The sequence below is a fragment of the Dendropsophus ebraccatus genome, chromosome 4 (genome assembly GCF_027789765.1).
Source record: "Dendropsophus ebraccatus isolate aDenEbr1 chromosome 4, aDenEbr1.pat, whole genome shotgun sequence".
NCBI lineage: Eukaryota > Metazoa > Chordata > Amphibia > Anura > Hylidae > Dendropsophus > Dendropsophus ebraccatus.
Window position 1 is genome coordinate 33,711,994 of NC_091457.1, and position 22,780 is coordinate 33,734,773.

The 22,780-nt window shown below is 42.4% G+C and overlaps 1 protein-coding gene across 2 annotated transcripts in view; it reads left to right on the forward strand.

The window, feature by feature from the left end:
• The window catches only part of LOC138788028 (interferon regulatory factor 3-like), a 40,951-nt gene extending 18,719 nt beyond the window's left edge, over positions 1 to 22,232 (forward strand). For both annotated transcript variants that reach the window (XM_069965472.1, XM_069965473.1), the window contains exons 7-13: positions 1,380 to 1,571; positions 2,120 to 2,284; positions 2,959 to 3,105; positions 6,565 to 6,780; positions 7,977 to 8,366; positions 16,186 to 16,295; positions 21,064 to 22,232. In XM_069965472.1, the coding sequence (XP_069821573.1) occupies positions 1,380 to 1,571; positions 2,120 to 2,284; positions 2,959 to 3,105; positions 6,565 to 6,780; positions 7,977 to 8,366; positions 16,186 to 16,295; positions 21,064 to 21,231 (1,388 nt within the window). In that variant the 3' untranslated portion in view covers positions 21,232 to 22,232. The remainder of the gene's footprint in view (positions 1 to 1,379; positions 1,572 to 2,119; positions 2,285 to 2,958; positions 3,106 to 6,564; positions 6,781 to 7,976; positions 8,367 to 16,185; positions 16,296 to 21,063) is intronic.
• The last annotated feature ends 548 nt before the right edge of the window (positions 22,233 to 22,780 follow it).

The window sequence follows — 22,780 nt, forward strand, 5'->3', positions numbered from 1 at the left end:
GAAGTTCAGTAGAGGCCACTGGATGGCGCTCTAGAGGAATACTATTTGAGCTTTTCAGTGAAAGGTTTTGGAAGCTCTGGTTTATCCTACTATGTGCAAAAGGAGTTATAATTTAGATAAATATTACTATTATTATTTTTTCCTTGGGTTAGAAGTCCCCCCTTATAATGGCATTGTAGTTAGCCTATATAAGGCCTGGCAACACCATAGCCATAATCTTGTCTGTTGCAGATGTCAGATGTTGCAATTCGGAACTGCACAATAGCTTGCCCCCCCCCCCCCCCCCCCTTTTCTTTGTGGCATGGATCATGGCCCAAACACGGATCTTTGGAAACTACATGTATTTTTAAGGGGCCATAGTAATCAGAGGTTCTGCATTCTGTCCCTATTTGTGGGTCCACAAATGCAGACAGAATAAGCAGGTGAGTGGAAGGGGCCTTATACTTTTTCTTGCTTTGCTGGCTTTTTTCCCGGTGTGAGCATACCCTAACACACTTAGCACAGCATTATGATATCATACATTATAAGCTGAGATACATTGAATAAATATTACATTCTCACATATGGGATTAGATACGCTAATTTAATAATGTGATATCATACACAATAGACACAGATATACAGTGGTACCTTGTGGTAGCATTGCTTTGGTTTAAAAGCTCCCTGTACTGGGTGGGAGGGGGAGTGGGGGAGGGGCATGGTCTCCATAGCGGGGTCTACAGCACTGTACTTCAACCCAGGAAGTCTCCCTCACCTTCCAAATCATAGCAGATCCACTTCAGGCTGGGGCTTGCATCAGGGGACAGGACTGTGGAGGTAATCTCTCTATAGCTGTAACCCCTCTCTCCTGGTCAGAGACTGCTGCTATACTGTGCCCACATCTGCCCCGCTCATTCCTTCATGCTCCCTGCACTCTCTGTCAGCCCTTGTATTTCCCATCCTCTCCATTACTGTACAGTAAGTCAGGTATAATCAGGACGGCACTTTAATGTCCAATATTGGTAGGTGGGTGCCAGCAGCACACACAGGAGAACCACCTATGTACGGCTGTATACTGGAGGTACTGCGGCACTCCGGCAGTCAGGTAGTCAGGTATAATCAGGACGGCACTTTAATGTCCAATATTGGTAGGTGGGTGCCAGCAGCACACACAGGAGAACCACCTATGTACGGCTGTATACTGGAGGCACTGCGGCACTCCGGATTTAATCAAAATGGTGATTTATTAATCCCACAAATGCATTAGCATTTGTGGGATCAATTAATCACCATTTTGTTTGAATCCGGAGTGCCGCGGAGGGAGATTTACCTCCAGTATGTATATAACAGTATAAGAGATTTAAGATAGTGAATAATACAAGTCTTTTTTATTGATACAGGCATAGAGCAAGTTCTAAACCTGTCACAGGATGAGTATTCACAAGACAACCCACTTGTGGGTCAGGTTTACAGACAATCCACACATGAACAATGGGAAAATTCTCAACTGATGCAAACGTGTGTTATCAATGGCCACGAGCAAGCCACTCACAGGGAGCCGTCCCTCCATATACCAGTCTTTCGTGAACAATGTAAGTACCCACAGGGGAATAGTTAGGGACCTGGGTTGGGTTTGGCTTCAACCTTAGACATAAACCGTAATAATCAAATCTGTATTGATTAGACCTGAGGGACGTTAGAAGCCAATAGTTGTGAGGTTGAACTTTTGTTTGGCAGTTGTTGTCTTTTGTTTAGTTTTTTCTGTAAGTCCTTGTTCACATCAGGCTTTCTGTTGTTCTCCTCCATCATAAAAGCAAAGCCATTTAAATGAAACCATTAGCAGATCTGATGAAAGCCGGACACAGTCAGTGCTGGACGGACCCAGTGACTATGACGGAGTGCATTCTTTTTCCAGCAAGGCATCTGCCATTTTACAGGACAGAACAGAGCTCTATACAGCACTGTATACATTACATGTAGGATTTTAGTGTCTGAGGCTCCTAGTAGAATATCCAACACAGATGTGAACACAGCCTAAATACTATAGCTAGGACATTTATTAGAAATTTTCCAATTATCCCTGAAACCATTCATAAAGCTATAACTTATGCCATGACCAAATCTTTTTTTTTTATTCCAGGTCCCCAATATCAGATGTGTAACATTTACATGAACGGATATCCACAAAATGTGGCTGTGACCCAAGTCTACCAGCAGTCTGCACTCCCACAGTTCCAGCAATCCCCACCAGTCCTTAATGGTTTGGTTTCATCATCCATTCAACATAACTGGTACCAGCAAGAAGGTAGGTAACATCCATAAAATATTATCCCTATTAGTGAAATGTTTACCAGAGTTTTACTATACAGATATGTTAGACACAAAAGGCACCTAGGGCAGGATACTGGTGGAGGAGGATATAATAAAATGTGGAGATCCAGGGCAGCCAGATAAAATACTTGTGCCTCAGGTATTGGTTTCCATATATGTGTTTCTACAGTAGCTATAAGGCACTATGAATTCAGTGTCATCTGGATCGTTTTGGAAATTTAAAAATTAGTAATCACAAGTGTAAATATGTAATAAATGTAACAAAAGAAAGCAGTGGGTGTAATAACTGCTACAGCAAGCCGCCTTCCAGGCAGATACAGTACTGTCTATATTGCACCTTTGCACCAAGTCTATAGGTTTGGTCGGTCCAGAATTAGCTTGTTGGGGAGGAGGGGGGGGGGGGTGCATATTCACATATTAAAAGTACATTGGCAGTGTATTGCCAATAATTAGCTCCCCTCCCTACATGGTGCAATTATTGGTGTACTTGTACAGCTGGGCACAAATATCTAGTTTCATATCAGTTTTTTTTTATCAATTAAGAGCCTCGCATTTTAGAGCCAATAGGTCCACCCATGCCAACTTATGGTAAGTTATAGAGAGAGGTCAATCACATGGGCTTATTGTATGTTTCATGTATATTTACAGGTGCACAGGATATAGTCCCTAATGTTGTTCAGAATGGCTTCCAGCAAGATATCGAACCCTCCCCTGTAAGACAGGATCCACCACCCCTTAATGGACCTAGACAGTGTTTTGTGCAGGATACCCAGGATACCTTATTAAATCAGCACAGTAAGCAGGGTTGTTTCTATTTTTGTAATTAAAAGTTTTGTAATTTAAGTGGTGAAAGTAAAACAATATGATTTGTGTATATTTATTAAAAAAACAACACATAAACTGATGAATATTTTTAAATTCGTCTTTTTTCCTACTTTCAACTGCAATATATCATATAAGCTAAATGGGCAAAAGTATTGGGACAGCTACGCATTACACCTACAGAAGCAAGTTAGGACAGCCAATGCTAAATTCATAGATATTAAAGGGGTTTTCCAGGCAAACATAAAACTTCCCTTACTGCTTCCCATTGCACCAATACAATAAAAGAGCTCATACTTACCCACCCACCCCCTCCTTCCCTTTCCCCATTGCACTGTTGTTACATTTACTGGACCCGGCTGTGCTCCAGTTGTGGTTATGTCCCCTCTCCCACTTAGTTCTGTGTTAGGCTGAACAGGGAGCAAACATCATTGGAAGCTGCCAGAATAGGAGTGTGGCCAAAACTGGAAGATGTGACAGCAGGAGCAGCGGAGGGACATGGGAGGTGAGTATGCTCTCGTTAATTGTTTTAGCGCAAACAGAGGCAGTAAGGGAAGTTTTATAGTTGCATGGAAACCCCTTTTGCAGCTGTAACAGCTTCCATTCTCCTGTGATGGGGTGGAGGATCAGGTTCTCTGAACCATGTTAATGGTTGTGGAATTGATCACTGGGGCACAGTCATGATGGAAGAGAAAACGGCTGAATCCAAACTGATCCGACAAACTTGGAATCTTACAACGGTCCTTAATATATTGGTATTCTGAAGCATAGGTTTCCCTTTACTGGAACTAAAAGGCCTTGGCCAACCCCTGAGAAACAACCCCACAGTATTATCCCTCCTCCATCAAACTTTACAGCTGGCATAATGCAGTCAGACAGGTCATTCTCTCCTGGCATTTACCAAACCCAGACTTGTCTATTAGATGCCATACAGAGAAGTGCTATTCCTCACTCCACAGAACATGTTTCCACTGCCCCAGAAACCAGTGGTTATTGGTCAGCAGAGCATTGATCACCTTTATGCGATATGTGCCACTTAGTTACTGAGTTTCTGTGGTTCCTAAACACTTACTAATAATTCCTCTATTAAATGATTGTGAAAGGGATTTGGGAGGGAAGAAATTTCAGGAACTCACTCCCAATTGCAGTGGTGGCGTCCTGTTACAGTACCACGCTGGTATCAGTGAGCACTTTACAATGAGCCATTTTGTCACAGATGTTTGTAAAGGCAGACTACACTGGGAGGAACTGGATTTTATACACCTGTGGCAACGAGACTGAATGTAACCTCTGAATTCAATAATCAAGAGGTGTCCCAATATTTTGTCCATATAGTGTATGTACATATATACTGAACAGATACTATATCAGTTGGCTTTATTTTGGCCACACTCCATTGCTCTTGGCTTCACTACAATTTAACATTTTTTCACAATTTAAAAACTTACTGTTATCTAATGTGTTGACTAAAGGAAATGATCTACCCAGAGACTTTCAGAACACAAATTTTGTTTGATAATGTTTCAGGCACCATTGTAGACATATAAAGGTGGAAAAAAAAACAAATAAAATTACCTCATTTCAAAGACCCATTTTATCTCCATAGTTTTTTGCAAAAATAAATGCAAACCAAGTAAAAACAATAAAAGTTTAGTTCTGTCGCAAATTTTAAAAACACGAAAATTTTTAAAAAAGTTTGTGGACATCTATGTAAATCTGTTACTTTATTAGAAAAAATGCCATCTTTTGGAGTCATACTATATACAGTATTCATTAAAGGGGTTATCCAGTGAAAATCTTTTTCTTTCAAATCAACTGGTTTCAGAAAGTTATATAGATTTTAACTGTTTAAAAATCACAAGTCTTCCTATACTTATCAGTTGCTGTATGTCCTGCAGGAAATAAGGTTTCCTTTTCAGTCTGACACAGTGCTCTCTATGACATCTAGTCTAGAGTAGGAAAGGTTTTCTATGGGGATTTGCTGCTGCTCTTGACAGTTCCTGTCTCAGCCAGAGGTGGCAGCAGAGAGCACTGTGTCAGACTGAAAAGAAACCAGTTGATTTGAAAGAAAAATATTTTTGCTGGATAACCCCTTTAAGGGAAGGCATCTCCCCAGACTTGGATGAACATATGACCATACTTAGCTGTCAGTAGTATGGTCTGGTCTGATATATAACAAATTATAGTAGGAAAAGCCTGAACTAAAGTAAAGGGAGATACGTACTAAATAAAATACATGTGCCTGTCAGGATAGAAACCACTATGTGCACAAAACAATCTCAAATCACATAAAATATATGAGGGGAAAAAATGTTAAATGTATAAGGTGTCCAAAACCATCTCTAGGAAGAATAATGGTAAAGACATACTGGATGCATTCACCATAGAATTTCCATGCAGACATTTGCACAGAGTATCCATAGTGGATGGCAGCACCAGCATAGTTGATGTGATTATCCCAGCCTCATCTAGAGTGAAATAGACCTGGGGTTGGGGATCTCACAACCTGCGGCGTTATCATTTATGTTGCAGATTTGTGGTGGATGTATGTGAAAAAAAGACTTTTGAGAGGTCTCAGTAGTTGTTACCTTGGATAACTGAAATCCACTGGCTAATACACAATACACAAAAGCTTTTTCTTTAACATAGTTCATTTACCAAATTAAAATCCGTAGGAAAGTAAAATGAACTCCAAGGCCCAGATTTATGAAAGGGCGTAAAATATAGACTGGTGTAAACTGCCCACAGCAACCAATCACAGCTCCTCTCTCATTTCACCAGAGCTGAAAGCTGATCTGTGGTTGGTTGCTGTGGGCAGTTTACACCAGTCTATCTTTTACACCCTTTGATAAATCTCCTCTTAAATCTGCCTCAACTCCCCCCCCCCCCCAGCAAAATCTACACCAATGGCCCCGAATCTACACTACTTGTTGGCGACATAGAGGAGCAAAGGAGCGCTGTCAGTTATTGTTTGCTCATCGTTCCTCACTCACTGCTACCGCTATTACATGCTTGGAAGTGAGCGGGTAAGTGCATGGAAGGCTGGAGGGAACTGCGTGGGGCTGCCTGGGTGATCACTAGATCGTTCGGGCAGCCCATAGAGAATAGCTGCTATCACAGTCGTTCGTCTTTCAACATGTTGAAAGACAAACCTCAGCAACGATCAGGCGACATAGTTCATAGTTATGTTCATAGATCATTGCCTTCTATTACACGGGACTAGTGATGAGCGAATACTGTTCGATCGAATAGTGAGATATTCGAATATTCGATATTCGTACGAATATCCCGTGAATATTCAATAAATATTCGATAAGCGTTCAAGTAAAAGGATGCATATGGCATTTAATAGACCCTCAATAAAAAAGATCTGTCTGGTGACATATGCATTTTATCCACATATTAATGTCTGAATATTTTCCTCTTAAACAGGTGCTCATGACATAGCCTACAATACAGCTAACAATGGAGGTCCAGAGGATGGATCAAGGGTACAACAAGATATCAACTCTTCTCCAAACTATTCCTATACCAGCACCAATGAAGAGTGTGCAAGATCATCCCCCCTGGGTCAGGATATTCCCCTTATCAATGGATCTGAACAGGCCTCTGCACCTGATCCCCAGGCTGCCTTACAGAATCTGCAAAGTAAGTAGAAATTGTTCCCTGACATTTATGGGGAACAAGGATCAGACATCTTATATTTGAGCATTACCAATAGATATATTTACATGGGCGGCTTGAAGGGGTTTCCTTTGGGTTTTATCCCACACTCGGAAAACATATGTCATTTGAAATGGAATGGTGTCAGAAAGTTTTATTCAGATTTCTAAATCACTTTTATTAAATTAACTCAAGTGTTCCAGTACTTCTCAGCTGATTAAAAACAAAACAAAAAAAAAAAGGTAGCCAGCTTACCGCCTCCACCTTGGCCTCCTAGCACGGGCTCCCACTCCAACCAGCGTAGAGCCAAGCAGCAAGGGAAAAGATGAGTCCAGCTCTCGGCCAGGTGAATGCAATTTGAGCTTTATTGACACCTTTGCACCGTGCACACGCTGCGGCAACCCCCCCATGGCGATGACTAAGGTTGCGGTTGGCAACTGAAACGCGCTGGAGTCTTTTTGGGGGGGTTGCCGCAGCGTGTGCACGGTGCAAAGGTGTCAATAAAGCTCAAATTGCATTCACCTGGCCGAGAGCTGGACTCATCTTTTCCCTTGCTGCTCTTCTCAGCTGATGTGTGTCCTGCATGATGTTGTGTATTTGTTCCAGTCTGACACAGTGCTCTCTGCTGCCACCTCTGTCCATGACAGGAACTGTCTAGATCAGTAGCAGATCCCCATAGAAAACCTCCCCTGCTTCAGACAGTTCCTGTCATGGACAGAGGTGGCAGCAGAGAGTACTGTGTCAGACTGGAAAGAATACACCCCTTCCTGCAGGACATACAGCAGCTGTATGGAAATAAGTACTGGAGGACTGAAGATTTTTAGAAGTAGATTACAAATCTATATAACTTTGATTTGACATCAGTTTTTTGCAGGAGTACCCCTTTAGTGGTTATTTGAATACAATGTAGACAACAGCATGAACAGCATAGTGGAGTCTTACGAACTTATGTTTGCTGTCTTATTGATGCTTATCCAACTAGATCATATATGGGATGGGTATGTATCTACAGAGCTCTTCTTTCCTAGGGACAAGACTCCTAGGGGATGATCACTTTATACATATCTCTGGCATCACAGGGGGGCTGTATGGCACCATAACAATGGATTGGTCTTTCCAATGCCAACTTTGACTGCAATCCTACGTGATATTCCTAATTGTATGATATTATTTACCAACAGGGAGAACGCCACCTCTCACATCTTGGGAAGTTACTATATACTATCGGGGAAAGGAGGTTCTAAAAAAAAACGTATCTACAAACTTTGTAATCACAAGAGATGTTGATGGTGCCCAGATGGAACAAGCAGAAGTCGTCCAATTCCCCTCAACAGACGAGCTGGTAGATCAAGTACAGATAAAGTACACAGAGCAGATTCTCAGTTTTGTTGGAAACGGTCTTTTGCTCTCGGTCTCGGACAATTCCAAGCTTTACGCTAAGAGAACAGGCAAGTCCAGAGTTTACTGGAGCTTGTCGGAGAGTGTAGACACCCAGGACACGGCTTCAGAGGACAAGCTGCTGGTCAGAGATGTCCCAACAGAGATATTTGACTTCAGTCGGTTTTGGGAAGGTAAGTGTCTTTACATGGTTGTTTACACACGGTTATGAAATCTAGTGAGCCAGAAGATGCTTTGTGGGGAATTTATCAAGCGTGCGCCTGGCGTACGTAGGGAAAAAGGTAATTTTTTTTCACAAACGAAGCATTTTGGCAAAAAAAACTGTCACTTTTTCCAATGTAGGCCCTGACTGTCTGATGAGTGGCCAGGTGAGTATGGCAGGGTGGCCACACCATCTCCAGCGCCTGATTTATTATGATTTATGCCTGCTAGTAGTCGGAAATCCTGGCTCAGAGCTGGTGTAGATTCCTGTGGCTGCCATGTTGTGTGGCTTACATTCACTGGTGTGCCTCTCAGTAAATCTGGGTGGGGCACGGGGATGGAGCTTTCTGTTAGACAGATGAGCCACGCTCACCAGCTTCTTAGCTTCTTCCTCTCGCTGCTCCCCACCGCCTCAGCAGACTCTCCTTCACCCTGCAGAGGCGGCGGGGAGCACTGGGAGGAAGAAGTTAAGAAGCTGGTGAGCGGGGCTGCGGGCGCAACAGCACGGACGCGCCGCAGGCTATAGAAGAGTGCCGGCTGGGTAAGCATAAGAAGTGCTCCGGGCCGATGGGGGGGATGTTGGGAGAGACAGGACAGTGCAGGGAGCCGGCTTCTTTACACGGTGTCCCCACATTCAGAGGCAGGACCGAACGGCTATTTAAACTTGCCGCCGTGCTCCTGCTCCTCTCAGCTGCGGGGACACCCTGTAAAGAAGCGGAGATTCCCCTCATTATGATGGGATTCCCTACTTCTTTACAGGGTGTCCCCTGCAGCTGAGAGAAGCAGGAGCAAGGTGGCAGGTTTAAATAGCCGCCCGCTCCTGCCTCTCACTGTTTCGGGGGATATGGAGTGTTTGTACACTCTGTGGGCCGGGTGCTCTGCACCTGACCCACGGAGTGTAAGAACCAATTAATCACATTTACCGTATTTTTCGCTTTATAGGACGCGCCTTTTGATAAGACGCACCCCTGATTTTAGGGGGGAAAAATAGAAAAAAAATATTTTGCTCATTGTCACAGTTTGGAGATAGCAGCAGTGTGATTGGTGCCAATCCCCTCATATAGTGCCCCACATAGTAGCCAATGCCCTCATATAGTGCCCCACATAGTAGCCAATGCCCCCATATAGTGCCCCACATAGTAGCCAATGCCCCACATAGTAGCCAATGCCCCCATATAGTGCCCCACATAGTAGCCAATGCCCCCATATTGTGCCCCACATAGTAGCCAATGCCCCCATATAGTGCCCCACATAATAGCCAATGCCCCCATATAGTGCCCACATAGTAGCCAATGCCCCCATATAGTGCCCCACATAGAAGCCAATCCCCCCATATAGTGCCCCACATAGTAGCCAATGCCCCCATATAGTGCCCCACATAGTAGCCAATGCCCCCATATAGTGCCCCACATAGTAGCCAATGCCCCCATATAGTGCCCCACATAGTAGCCAATGCCCCCATATAGTGCCCCACATAGTAGCCAATGCCCCCATATAGTGCCCCACATAGTAGCCAATGCCCCCATATAGTGCCCCACATAGTAGCCAATGCCCCATATAGTGCCCACATAGTAGCCAATGCCCCCATATAGTAGCCAATGCCCCACATAGTAGCCAATGCCCCCATATAGTAGCCAATGCCCCCATACAGTGCCCCCATTGTAGCCAGTGCCCCCCATAGTAGCCAATGCCCCCTTACAGTGCCCCCATAGTAGCCAATGCCCCCATACAGTGCCCCCATAGTAGCCAATGCCCCCATACAGTGCCCCCATAGTAGCCAATGCCCCCATACAGTGCCCTCCATAGTAGCCAATGCCCCCATACAGTGCCCCTATAGTAGCCAATGCCCCCATACAGTGCCCCCATTGTAGCCAGTGCCCCCCATAGTAGCCAATGCCCCCATACAGTGCCCCCATAGTAGCCAATGCCCCCATACAGTGCCCCCATAGTAGCCAATGCCCCCATACAGTGCCCCCATAGTAGCCAATGCCCCCATACAGTGCCCCCATTGTAGCCAGTGCCCCCATACAGTGCCCCCATAGTAGCCAATGCCCCCATACAGTGCCCCCATTGTAGCCAGTGCCCCCCATAGTAGCCAATGCCCCCATACAGTGCCCCCATAGTAGCCAATGCCCCCTTCGACCAGAAAAACAACAAACAGGCTACTCACCTGTCCACCGGCCCCAGCAGCTCCTCTCCCGACACTCCTGTCTCCCGTCATCCTCCGGCACAGGCAGCGGGGGACAGAGAGACTGCCGCTGCAGAACACTTCCGGGACAAAGGCAGCTTCTCTGTACCCCGCTGCCTATACCCGGAGGATGACGGGAGACCGGAGTGTCGGCAGAGGAGCTGCAGGGACTGGCGGACAGGTGAGTAGGACAGCGATCCCCTCCGCCCGCCCAGCCCGCCCCCTCCATCGCCGCTTAGCCGATCAGGAGCCCCGGAAAGTGCTGCTCATTGCACTTTTCCGGGCTTCTGAGCTGCTCAGCTGAGCGGCGATAGAAGGGGCGGGCGGAGGGGATCGCTCAGGGCCGCTCACTATGCATATGCATAGTGAGCGGCAATACAGGGGGTGGGCGGGACGGCTTCCTTGGGGTGCTCGGCATTGCTTGGGAGCCGTCTTCGCCTTATAGGACGCACTTGGTTTTTCCTCCCACAATACGGTACATTGTTCTCTATGGGAACTTACAGCTTGGTTCTCAAAATGCTTGGTTCTGGAACAGCCTTCCAGAACCAATTATGTTCGAGAACCGAGGTACCACTGTATTTAAAAATCTTAATCGTACCAGTACTTATTAGCTGCTGCAGGAAATGGTGTTTTCTTTCCATACTGACAGGATTCTCCCTGCTGCCTCCTATGTCCATGACAGGAACTGTCAAGAGCAGTAGCAAATCCCTCTCCTGCTCTGGACAGTTCCTGTTATGGACAGAGTTGGCAGAAGAGATCACTGTGTCACACTGGAAAGAACACACCACTTCCTGCAAGGCATACAGCAGTTGATAAGCACTAGAAGACTGGATATATTTAAATAGAAGTAATAAATCTGTATACATTTCTGATAACAGTTGATTTGAAAACATTTTTTTTACACCAGAGTACCTCTTTTGCTTTCAGTCTGATAGGCAGTATTGACAAGATGGTGCTCTGGATGAAGAAGATACTAGAATCAACTTCTAGTAGGAATGAGGAGATGCCAGACATCAGTGCTGGCTTAGGAGTATCTAAACACACATAGGGTCAGTAGCCCAAAAAGGCCCCCTCTATCTTAAACTCCCCCTCCTACTACAGTATCTAAATGATAATCAGTGTATAATAAAAATTTACTTTTATTAGTATATATAATAAAATAACATAAGACGATACGTCCTCATGGATACGGAGGAATATGTTCTTATGAATAAGGAGGAATATATAAGAATGGTTATGGTACTTTTAAATGACAGGGATACTTATACCATTTTACATGAAGATCCTACTGCCCAATTTTTGGGAGAGCTTAAAGTACTGTTGGTCGAGGCAAGGGAACAAGGGGTCATTTCGATGGATGAGTATAAATATATTTTCAATTCTAAACCTACCCTTGCGACCTTCTATGCACTCCCTAAGGTGCATAAGGAGGTGACCCCAATCAGAGATAGACCTATTGTCTCCGGAAACGAAAATCTCACCCAAGGGGCCAGTGTATATGTTGACAAGATCCTGGCACCCTTTGTCCCTGCGTTACCAGCCCACTTGAAGGATACTAAGGGTACCGTTTGTAAACTCACTGGAATCACTGTCACTACCAACACTAGATTGGCAAGTTTGGACGTAGAGTCCTTATACACAAATATTCGACATGATTTGGGATTCGCTCCAGAGGTACACACTTTAATGCTCACAATAGGTTCACCCTGACACTTTTGAATTTTGTTTTGAGATATAATTTTTTTCTTTTCCGGGGCACTTTCTATCACCAAACAAAGGGTACTGCTATGGGGAGCACATGTGCACCAACTTATGCTAATTTGTTTTTAGGGTGGTGGGCAGCGCTTTATGTTTTTAATGATGATATGATTTCTTACACTGATCACATTTTATTTTGGGGGAGATATATAGACGATATCCTCATCCTGTGGGACGGTGACAAGAGATTTTTGAGAATTCCGTATGCATTTTGAACAATAATGATGTGGGGATGCTCTTTACCTCTGAGTTCTGTGAGAAGAGCATTCATTTTTTGGATCTCACAATAATAATTGATGAAAATTGGAATATTCAGACAGATATCTTTCGCAAACCTACCTCGACTAACAGCCTCTTACATTGGGACAGTTGGCACCCTGAACCTTTGCGTAGAAGTTTTCCTGTCGGGCAGTACCTTAGGGCGAAACGAAACTGTTCCCAGCTGCATGATTTTAAGAGAAAATGTGAGAAACTCCAGTGTAGGTTCTGTGAACGTGGGTACCCCATGAGACCCCTTAAGAAGGCTTACAAGTATGCGCTTACTAGTGACCGCGACTCCCTATTGTGCGAGAATAGAACCAGGATGGAAGCGGACAGACAACAAATACGCTGTATTGGTACATATTATGTACAAGGGGAAGCCATGAAACAAATATTGGGCAGACATTGGAGACTTCTAACACTGGATGATGACATCAAGGAAGTGATAGGGACATATCCGAGAATAACATATCATAGGGGTCCCAACTTGAAGCATAGCCATCTATCTACAACAGCTAGACATGAGCATAGCACTCAGACAGATGTTGGGTCTTACCCGTGCAGTAACTGCAGCTTCTGTCCGTTCTTGCCATCCAATAGGGAGTTCATCAACCCTGTAGATGGCAAAATATATCAGATTAGACAATTTATCACTTTTAGGACCATTGTATACTGCATACGGTGTCAATGTGGCAAACTACTGTATATGTTAGAAAGACTTTTCAAGAATTCAGACGATATCTAAACACCTGAGCGCCATTCGAACTGGTCAGGAGACCTCAGTGGCACGACACATTAGGTGTGAACGTGCAGGAGCTTGAGAACATTTACGCTTCTGGGGTATATGTCATATTACTCTGGGGGATCGGAATTTGATATTGAGATATTGAGAAGAAGCTTCTATGTGGAGAAGCTAGGTGGATATACAGGCTTTCAACTTTGAGCCCCAAAGGATTAAAAGGGTTTCTCATTTGCAGCATTCTTGTAAAGAGCTAGCTGCTGCCAGTAATGTAGTGTCAGTTTATTATAGATGTTAATAAGAATACGTTTGGGACTAATGCTTCGTAGTGCTGCCATAGGTAATTCAGTATGGTGAACTATACTAAGGAGGAGCTATGATTTACTTCATGGGATATCGATACTTACCTTCTAACCTCCATGGACCTATACTAATATTTGGCTGTTATTACAGTTATAAAGTATAGTGGTTAGGAGCTATCCCTCTAATTATTCAGTATTCGGATAGAAAGATATCAATCCTGCTGAACTTATTTGTTTAAGTGTCCTGATTATGTATCATTGGATGGGATGTTGCATTTTAAATAGGACACTATAGTACAGTTAGTCATAATAGCATATACATGATGTGTATTATCTCAAATGTCCAAGTGTCGACGCAGGTGCTGTTTCATATAGAACCTACAATTTATAGTTAAGTCCACACGCATGTGTCTGGGGTTTTATTACTGCTCGCGCTGCTGGGACTCCGGAGCATGCGTAGTGTGATGTTGGTGGCCTTATTCCACCAACAGATCTGACGACAGATTATCTGCCAAAGATTTGAAGCCAAACCCAGGAGTGGATTTGAAAAGAGGAGAAATCCAGTCTTTCCTTTATGACCTGTTCTCTGATTATAGTCTGTTCCTGGGTTTGGCTTCAAATCTTTGGCAGATAATTGTTGTCAGATCTGTTGGTGTAATAGGGCCTTTAGTCTACATACATGCGCCTTGCTGGCCGGTAGGAATTAATCTGTGCGGGCTATCGGGCGGACACTCGGCAGAGACATTGTACCACCCACTTACACTACATTATCCTATGAAGTGGAGGAGGGTAAGTCTTGGTCGTAACAATCACCAATGATAGTGAGTTTGTGCTATGACAGTTGATAAAGATATCATTATTGGTATCTCATAATCCCTGTGGGGACTTATAGTAGCATCCAATAGTAGCTACTTATACTAGATACTATACAGTTATATCTCCCATCTGCTCCTACCCCTGATAGTGCGCATATATATATATATATATATATATATATATATATATATATATACACATATACCACTCTAGGGTTGGTGCATCCAAGCACCCCCATATCAGAGGTGAATTTATATTCACACTATTAGTGATAACACTAAATCGGCTGTTGTGATTTTAATATACGTATCGTCTGTTATTTTATTATATATACTAATAAAAGTAAATTTTTATTATACACTGATTATCATTTAGATACTGTAGTAGAAGGGGGAGTTTAAAATAGAGGGAGCCCTTTTGGGCTAATGGCCCTATGTGTATTTAGATAGTAAAAGAACCCTCTTCCCCCCTCTTTTTGTTTTAGCACCTTTTGTTGTTTAGGCTTAGGAGTATAGCGCCACTCCACTTAAGAAGGTGCCTGGGCATATGCAGGGGGGTATGTGCAATTGAGTGCAGTAGTGACCATTTGTGAGGATGAAAAGACCTGCAGTGATGAGTGTAAAGACTGAAGGCATGCTGACATGGCATGGACAGGCAAGGGTCCCATTTCTTTCAATGTCTTGAATGTCCAAGTAAACACCCAAAACTTGGACCCAAAAGTGAAGCAGACCACACTTTCAATAGAATATATAGTATATAATAGAATTGTATAACTGACTATGTTTGGGCCACTGGCATTAATAAGGCCATTGCCTGTCCAGCACAGATATCCAATTTTGACATGTTGGAGGGCACATATGGTATGGCTGAGCCAATACAGAATCTACATAGGGGCTCAGGAGCTTTAAGTTACTTTGCCGTCTACAGGTCTCTGATTCATTACTGATGAATCGGAACTGAATTCCCTGTGTAGGTGGGAATCCATAGGATAGCATTCACTATAAGTTCATTTCCATAAATTCTCAACCAAAGATACAATGAATAGATTGAGAAAAAGAATAACATCTAGATAGATAGACAGATAGACTAACAGACATTTCCTCTCAGAGCCGTATTATACAGCTCGATTAGCCGAATAAGCGAGCACTGATCTGCTGATCACCGTTTGCCTACAGAAGCTCAACGTGGCTCGACTGTCATGCAGAAGGGGTTGCATGGATATCGTTATCGAAGTCCGTGCAGACCTTGCTTTTTATAGGAAATAATAAACATATAAACTTACCTGCCCACGCTCCCCGGTGTCCTCTTGCCTCTTCCCAGTTGGATGGAGCCGCTGCTGAAGCTACTACATCCGGCTATGAAGTGACAGGGCGCTAGGCCAATCACTGACAAAGATGGGAGAGCACTAGATCCAGTAATTGGCTGAGCAACCTGCCACTTCAGAAACGGGTGTAGATGCTTCAGCTTCAGCTTTGGTCAGCTGGGAAGAGGACACTGGGGAGCATGGTCAGGTAAGTATATATGTTTATTATTTACTATATACTTTCATCGACCGCAGAAAGACAATGATCAGCTCCTCGTTGTCTTTATTAGCAATATCTGCCCGAATCACCCTGATTGGGCAAATAATCGCCCGTGTGATAGGGCCTACACTCAGTAAAAAACTTCTAACAAAATTTTCAGATAAACAAACATCACTGATATCATTTCCTTTCTTCTATCTTTAGAATTAAAAGATTATCGTCAGCAGAGGAGGACATCGCCAGACTACACAATATATATGACATTTGGGCAGAGTCTGTTTGAGCCAGTCATGAGGAAATTCATACTAGTGAAGGTAAGGATTCTGCCCTCTGACTTTGAGCCATTGTGCTGAGTAATAACAGGGTCCAGGTACAATGTCTTTTGTAGCTTTTTCATTGCGGTCAGAGGCTGAGGGCATGCTTGGATCTAGGGGATCTTGTAGAAAATCAGACAATGTCAAGGCAGGGGTCTTCTCAGTTACTGTACATGAAAATATTTGTTTATAAATATTACCTGATCACTTTAAGTACTACACATAGACCATAGACTACACATAGGGGGAGATTTATCAAAGGGTGTAAAATTTAGACTGGTGCAAACTGCCCACAGCAACCAATCACAGCTCAGCTTTCCTTTTAGCACTGCCTAAAGCTGAGCAGTGATTGGTTGCTGTGGGTAGTTTGCACCAGTCTAAATTTTACACCCTTTGATAAATCTCCCCCATAGAATCACTGTACATGCATGTAACAAAGGAAAAAAAGAATAACAGAATAACTTTAATTATATATTTTATTTTGGTAATAAATCTAGAGTGCTATACACTCCTCGCACAAAAAGAGGCCAACTTGGTCACCCGGACCCTAACTACCACCAATACATACAACTGGTTACATGAGCATACGCTTTGTGTGAGAATCATATAATACACTACTTAGCCAACAATGACATTAGTTATCTCAATTGTTCACACTTATTACACATTCCCTGTAAAATAACAAAACAAAAACAAATGGTACCTATCAGTCAGTCTCTATGCGTTTCCTCCAGGCTAAATATACAGCCATACAGCTTCAATGACAGGTATATGCCCCAATGATATGGGATACACCCCAGTTACGTAGCCTTGCAGCATTACATGGTACACTATTGTCAGTTTAGTGATCGCTTCTTCCTTGTTTTCTGTTCGCCATCTGTGCTATTACACGCACAGAGAGTGAGCTGGGGGGACGTGGGGAGCTGCAAGGGTGGCCCACTAAAGTCAACGGTGGTCTGCTGCTGCCCTTCCTATTACATGAAGCAACGGGCAACAGACCTTGCTGTCATTGTGATTTTTCAACGACATTGTGTACGTCGGCAGATCGTGGTCTTTTTGGCTATGTTCCCACACAGTATTTTTGCTGAGTATTTTGTTCAGTATTTTGCTACCAAAACCAGGAGCGGATTAAAAACACAGAAAGGCTATGCTCACATACTGCTGACATTGAGTGGATGGCCGCTATTTAAAGGGGTAGTGCGGCGCTAAACAATTATTCAAAAAATAGCACACATTACAAAGTTATACAACTCTGTAATGTATCGTATGTATGTGAATGGCCCCCTTCCCCGTGTTTCCCCCCACCCACGCTAGACCCGAAAGTGTGGTGCATTATACTCACCACATCTGGTGAGCAGTTATGCTCAGCCAATCGCGGCTGAGCAGCTGATGACGCGGCAGAGGGGGGGGGGGGCGGCATGAGGGACGGATGGAGTGGTTCGGCCAGCCTCCCGAAGACTACGTCATTGTCCCAAGATGGCGGACGGGGGTCGACACCAGATGTGGTGAGTATAATGCACCACACTTCCGGGTCTAGCGTGGGTGGGGGGAAACATGGGGAAGGGGGCCATTCACATACATAACACACATTACAAAGTTGTATAACTTTGTAATGTTTATTATTTTGTCAATAATTGTTTAGCGCCGCACTACCCCTTTAATGGCAAATAATTAATGTTATTTTAATACAACCGCCGTTATTTGGAAATAACAACCGTTATTTGCCATTAAATGGTGGCCATCCACTCAAATTCAGCAGTGTGTGAGCATAGCCTTTTTTTGTTTTCAATCCACTCCTGGTTTTGGTTGCAAAATACTGACCAAAATACTGAGCAGTAATTCTGTGTGGGAACATAGCCTGAACATGAGCTATTATACCAAAAGATGTTAATCGTTTGGTGTAATAGCACCTTTGTTATCCCAGGCCTTGTGATACTGTTATGTCAAGAAGTGGTAAAGGCTTAAAGTGTCACTGACGTTTAAATTTTTTCGGCTTATAGATGAAAAATGCATTTTTATCATGAAAAAGCATTTTGAAGCTCTCCCCCCTGTCTTCATAGTTCTCTTATGAAGAGGGGAGGGGTTGAGGAGATGAGACACTAAAACAGGACAATGAAGAGTTAATTTACAGCTACATCACCGGGTTATCTCCTCTGAAGTCAGCACTGACCTCTGAATACCGTCTTTCACACAGGTCCCACTGTGTAATCCTTTGTTCTCTGCTCTCTGCTGCCGACAAATCTCCCCCCTCCCCCCTCCCTTCTCCATAGAACAGACAGGGCCCGACTGATTTAAACAAGATGAGATTTCCTGATAATGAGCAGTGAATGAGAGGAGGGGGGGGGGACCTGGGGAAAGTCTTAATGGCAGATAATGGCATATTTGCCTGATAATCCCAATTACAAAGTTTCTTATAATCGTTTGTACTACTGATTTCTGCAACAACAAAAAAAACACAGTGACACTTTAACCCCTAATGTTGCAGCCAATTTTTTGTTTACTTCCCTCGAATTATTCTATAGACAGAGCTATGAGGGGGTTTCACAGAACACATACAGTTATATCTGATTGGGAAAAAGAGGTCATAACATGAAACTGAAGCTGTGAAATTTAGTTCTGTTATCACTTACAGACCCTCTTAAAGGAACACAGAAATAGAAAGTTAAAAGACTTAAGCTCTAGCCTTTATATACTAATATGGGAAGCATGACGTACTACACACACTACATCTATAAGAAGTAAAAGTCTTAAATGGAACCTAATAGCCAGTACTTTTTTATTGTTCTATGGACAGAGCCATGAGGAGGCTTCAGAGAACACATAAAATTAGGTCTGATTGGTAAAAAGAGGTAATAACATGAAAACTGAAGCTGTGAAAGGTATCACTTAGGCAATGGGACAATCTTATATCTCAGTGACTATAGTTTATAGTAGCATTATATTCTATTTAGCGCTGTGTTCTCCAACCTGTGGCTCCTGAATTGTTAAAGAACTACAACCAGTGGGATCTGACAGTGTTAAACTGGATATCAAATGGCTGGGGATCTACAGGTTGCAGATAATTTGGAATGTGTTTCTTATAGTCTCTGGATAAGTTTTACAAGAAAGTTAGATCCCAGTATTAAAGCATTAGAAGTCACTGATGTCCAAAAAACCTCTTAGCCCTCGTTATGATGGTGGGATTCAGAGGAGCAACTGTATACCCTTCCACTGCCGTAGACCAGTAGATATAATAAAATAAACCCTTTTACCACTGTGGACTGCCAGGGAGTTTCGACCCTTTACTTTCCCAGACTGCAGACAGTTTGTAATTTCAATACTTGGCTTGTTGCTCAGAACATTTTTTTTAGAACATTTTCTAGTAGTTAAAATTAAAATGTGGGTTTCTGGTCTCAAAATATCGTCCATTATCTGTGTTCTTTACTGTTTTCAGTAAAGGTTTACTATTTTTTTATATCCCAGTATTATTTTAACATCAGAATTAAATGTGCAGAATAACCCTTATCCTTAGTTAAAACATCTGTCACAAGAAAACTTAGAAAGGACATTGACAAATCCATCACTGGTTTAGAGTTATCACAATTTTCCCATTTTCTCATTCTTAAAATTTAAAAATTTTCAAAAATGTTATTGGTGATCAATATAGTGTTCACTTACTTGATGGATTATACATTTCCCAGTCTGACAAAAAGAAACGCCAGTGAGGTCTCCTCTGTGTTAAGCTGATGTCTTCTACCAAGTGAAATGGTTTCAGGCTTTATCTTATAGTCACGTTAAGTTTCACTTTCCTATTCCTGGGTTTGGATCAACCTTTTACTCCCTGCCCCCTATATGTCCCAGCTCTTTAGTTGGTTGGACTTTGAGCTAGTTTTTTTTTATTATTATTATGATGATGGGAAACATTAATCTTTTTTGTAAGGTGGTATACTATTTTACTATGATCAAGGGGGGATCTATCAAGCAAATGTCTGAATTGGATTAAATGTCTGAGGGGAGTAAATGGTACAAGCCAAACTTATTATGTTATTATTATTGCTGGATTATTAATCACCAAGTTTAGTGATGGAAGTCCCCTAGGTCCTTAAGGTAATAGTGACCCCTGGGCATGTGCCTTCCCAATAATCCAACCATAGAAAATATTCTATTGGTTTTTGTATCTTATAACTAAGTTTGTTACATAAAGAATTAAACTGGATTGTATGTCACCTCTAGGACCCTCTTTCTCAGGATTTGGTCAGGGTGTTTATACCCTGAGGGCCCCAGGACCTAGGTTGGGGCTATTGCCTAGATACCTGTGAGGAGGAACCAAGACAAGAAAAACATGTAGGAATAGATGGCTTCTTGTGTCAATGTCAGTCTCCAGGTTGACCTTAGTAGTTGCTTGAAATCAATCAGGTTCAATACCAAAGAATCCAGCATATAAATGACCAGTTACTAGGGTCAACACTGAGGTGTACTAAGGAAGAATTAAAGTTTAGGGTAAAAACAATAAAAGTGGTCAACAAAGCAAGGAACAGGCGTCCATAAACAAACAATGTAGTCATTCAATGCTCAGGAATCACAAGGTAGATACTACTTCAAGACCTCTACTCTAATTGGGTGAATGTACATGGACATTGCACATGCATCTCATAAGACTACAGACATCAGGATTGAAGAACAAGTCTGCATTGCGCCCAGTTACATTTATTACACTTTGCATTAGTCAACGGATTACAGTGTAATTGTATATTATATTTTTATTAACATCTCACAATTTGTTTTCCAGCTTGTTCCGAATTTCTGCACATTCTGGCATCAAGCTGCGCAGCAAGGTGGCGCCTCATCGCTGCACTCCGAAATTGTCAGTCTCCAGATCTCAAACGGAAGTTCCTTCAATAGCAGTGATCTGAATGGCCTGTGTTTAATGGATCTTGACTTTCAAGACTTAATTTAAGGCGTTCCTATATTGTCTGGTGCCCTGTTGTCCTTTTACTATGAGGACTGGTACTTTATTCCTCTTTATGCTAAACTCATTCTTTCTGTTTGTTGTCTTGAAAACTGGAAAAGGTCTGCACAGCGTATACTTCTCATGACATGGAAACTCCCAACATTCCCTAATAGCATTCACTCAAGGAATGTCCATTTGTATTGTACGTATTCATCTCTGTTCTGGCAACATTGCCACATAACTATTGTAGGATATTAAGTTATATTGTATTATGTGTAAGTTTTCTAAGCATCTCAATAGATATGCAACATACTGAATAATTTATGTTTATATTGGGAATAAGGGACCTAAACTGGTTTCCGTCTTTCTCATTTCTCTTGGTGTCTGGAACCAAGATCTCCATATTTCTGTTTTATGTGCAAAATAAATTCAGATGCTCATAAGAAATATAATGGAAGGTAAGGGGTATAATCTTTTAAACCACTGAAGAAAAAACATGAATTGACACCCATGCACCAACTTTTACTATATTTGTTAGAAGTACAGGGATGGATAGTATATCTGCCATAATGTTTCCTCCATGTGAAGGCCATAGAGCTACCTGAGGCAACGTCTTTAGCATTCTGAGGACTGTTTAAAAGACACCAGTGGAAGCATATAGCATGGTATACCTGAATATAGTTGTATATTGAAAAGAATGTAGATATTTAACTTATTTTAAGCTAAACTGATTTTTATATAATGAATACCAATGACGCTGTATAGAAAGACTGTTAGTCTGCTAGTCTGTTGAGCTGCTAGAATTTGGAAAATTCCACCTTTCTGAGATTCAAACACGGTAGTGACTTAATTTGCAGTAATAAAAAGGACATACCGCTTAGAGATTATCACAGGAAATTCACAAGCCATTCATTGTATGCATAGCCAGTAATAGAAGCTGAATAGATTACCCAATTGTACTGTATGTGATCTGTATATTACACAATAAATAAAGGCAGATACTTTTATCTATTGGCTTTTGTATTGTTATGCTAACATATAAAATTTCAAGTTATAACTAGCTGTGCATTTCTAGAAGAAAATACATAGGGGGAGATTTATCAAACTGGTGTACAGTAGAATTGTCTTAGTTGCCCCTAGCAACCAATCAGATTTCAATCCTACTTTACACCAGTTTGATAAATCTCCTTCCTTGGTGCTTGAAAAGAGCACCCATTTAGGGGAAACTTTAACCCTTAACGACAAATGACTTTTTTTTTCTTCATAGGTCTGTTAAGAGTGTTTTAGGCGGGTTCTTTGCTACCAGTCCCTTAAGTGCATCTTGGTCCTCAACCTTTAAGGGTACCTTTGTTACCGGCCTTTTAAGAGCGACTCTGGTGCCGGCCCCTTAGAAGCAAAATATGTACCAGCCCTTTAAGAGCTAATTCAGTACTATCTCTTTAAGAGAGAACATGGTACCAGCCCATTATAAGTTAATTTGGTACCGGCCCTTTAAGAGTTTTGGTGTCTATTCTATTTCTAATCTCATATAAAGGTAAGTGGGTTGCCTGTAGTT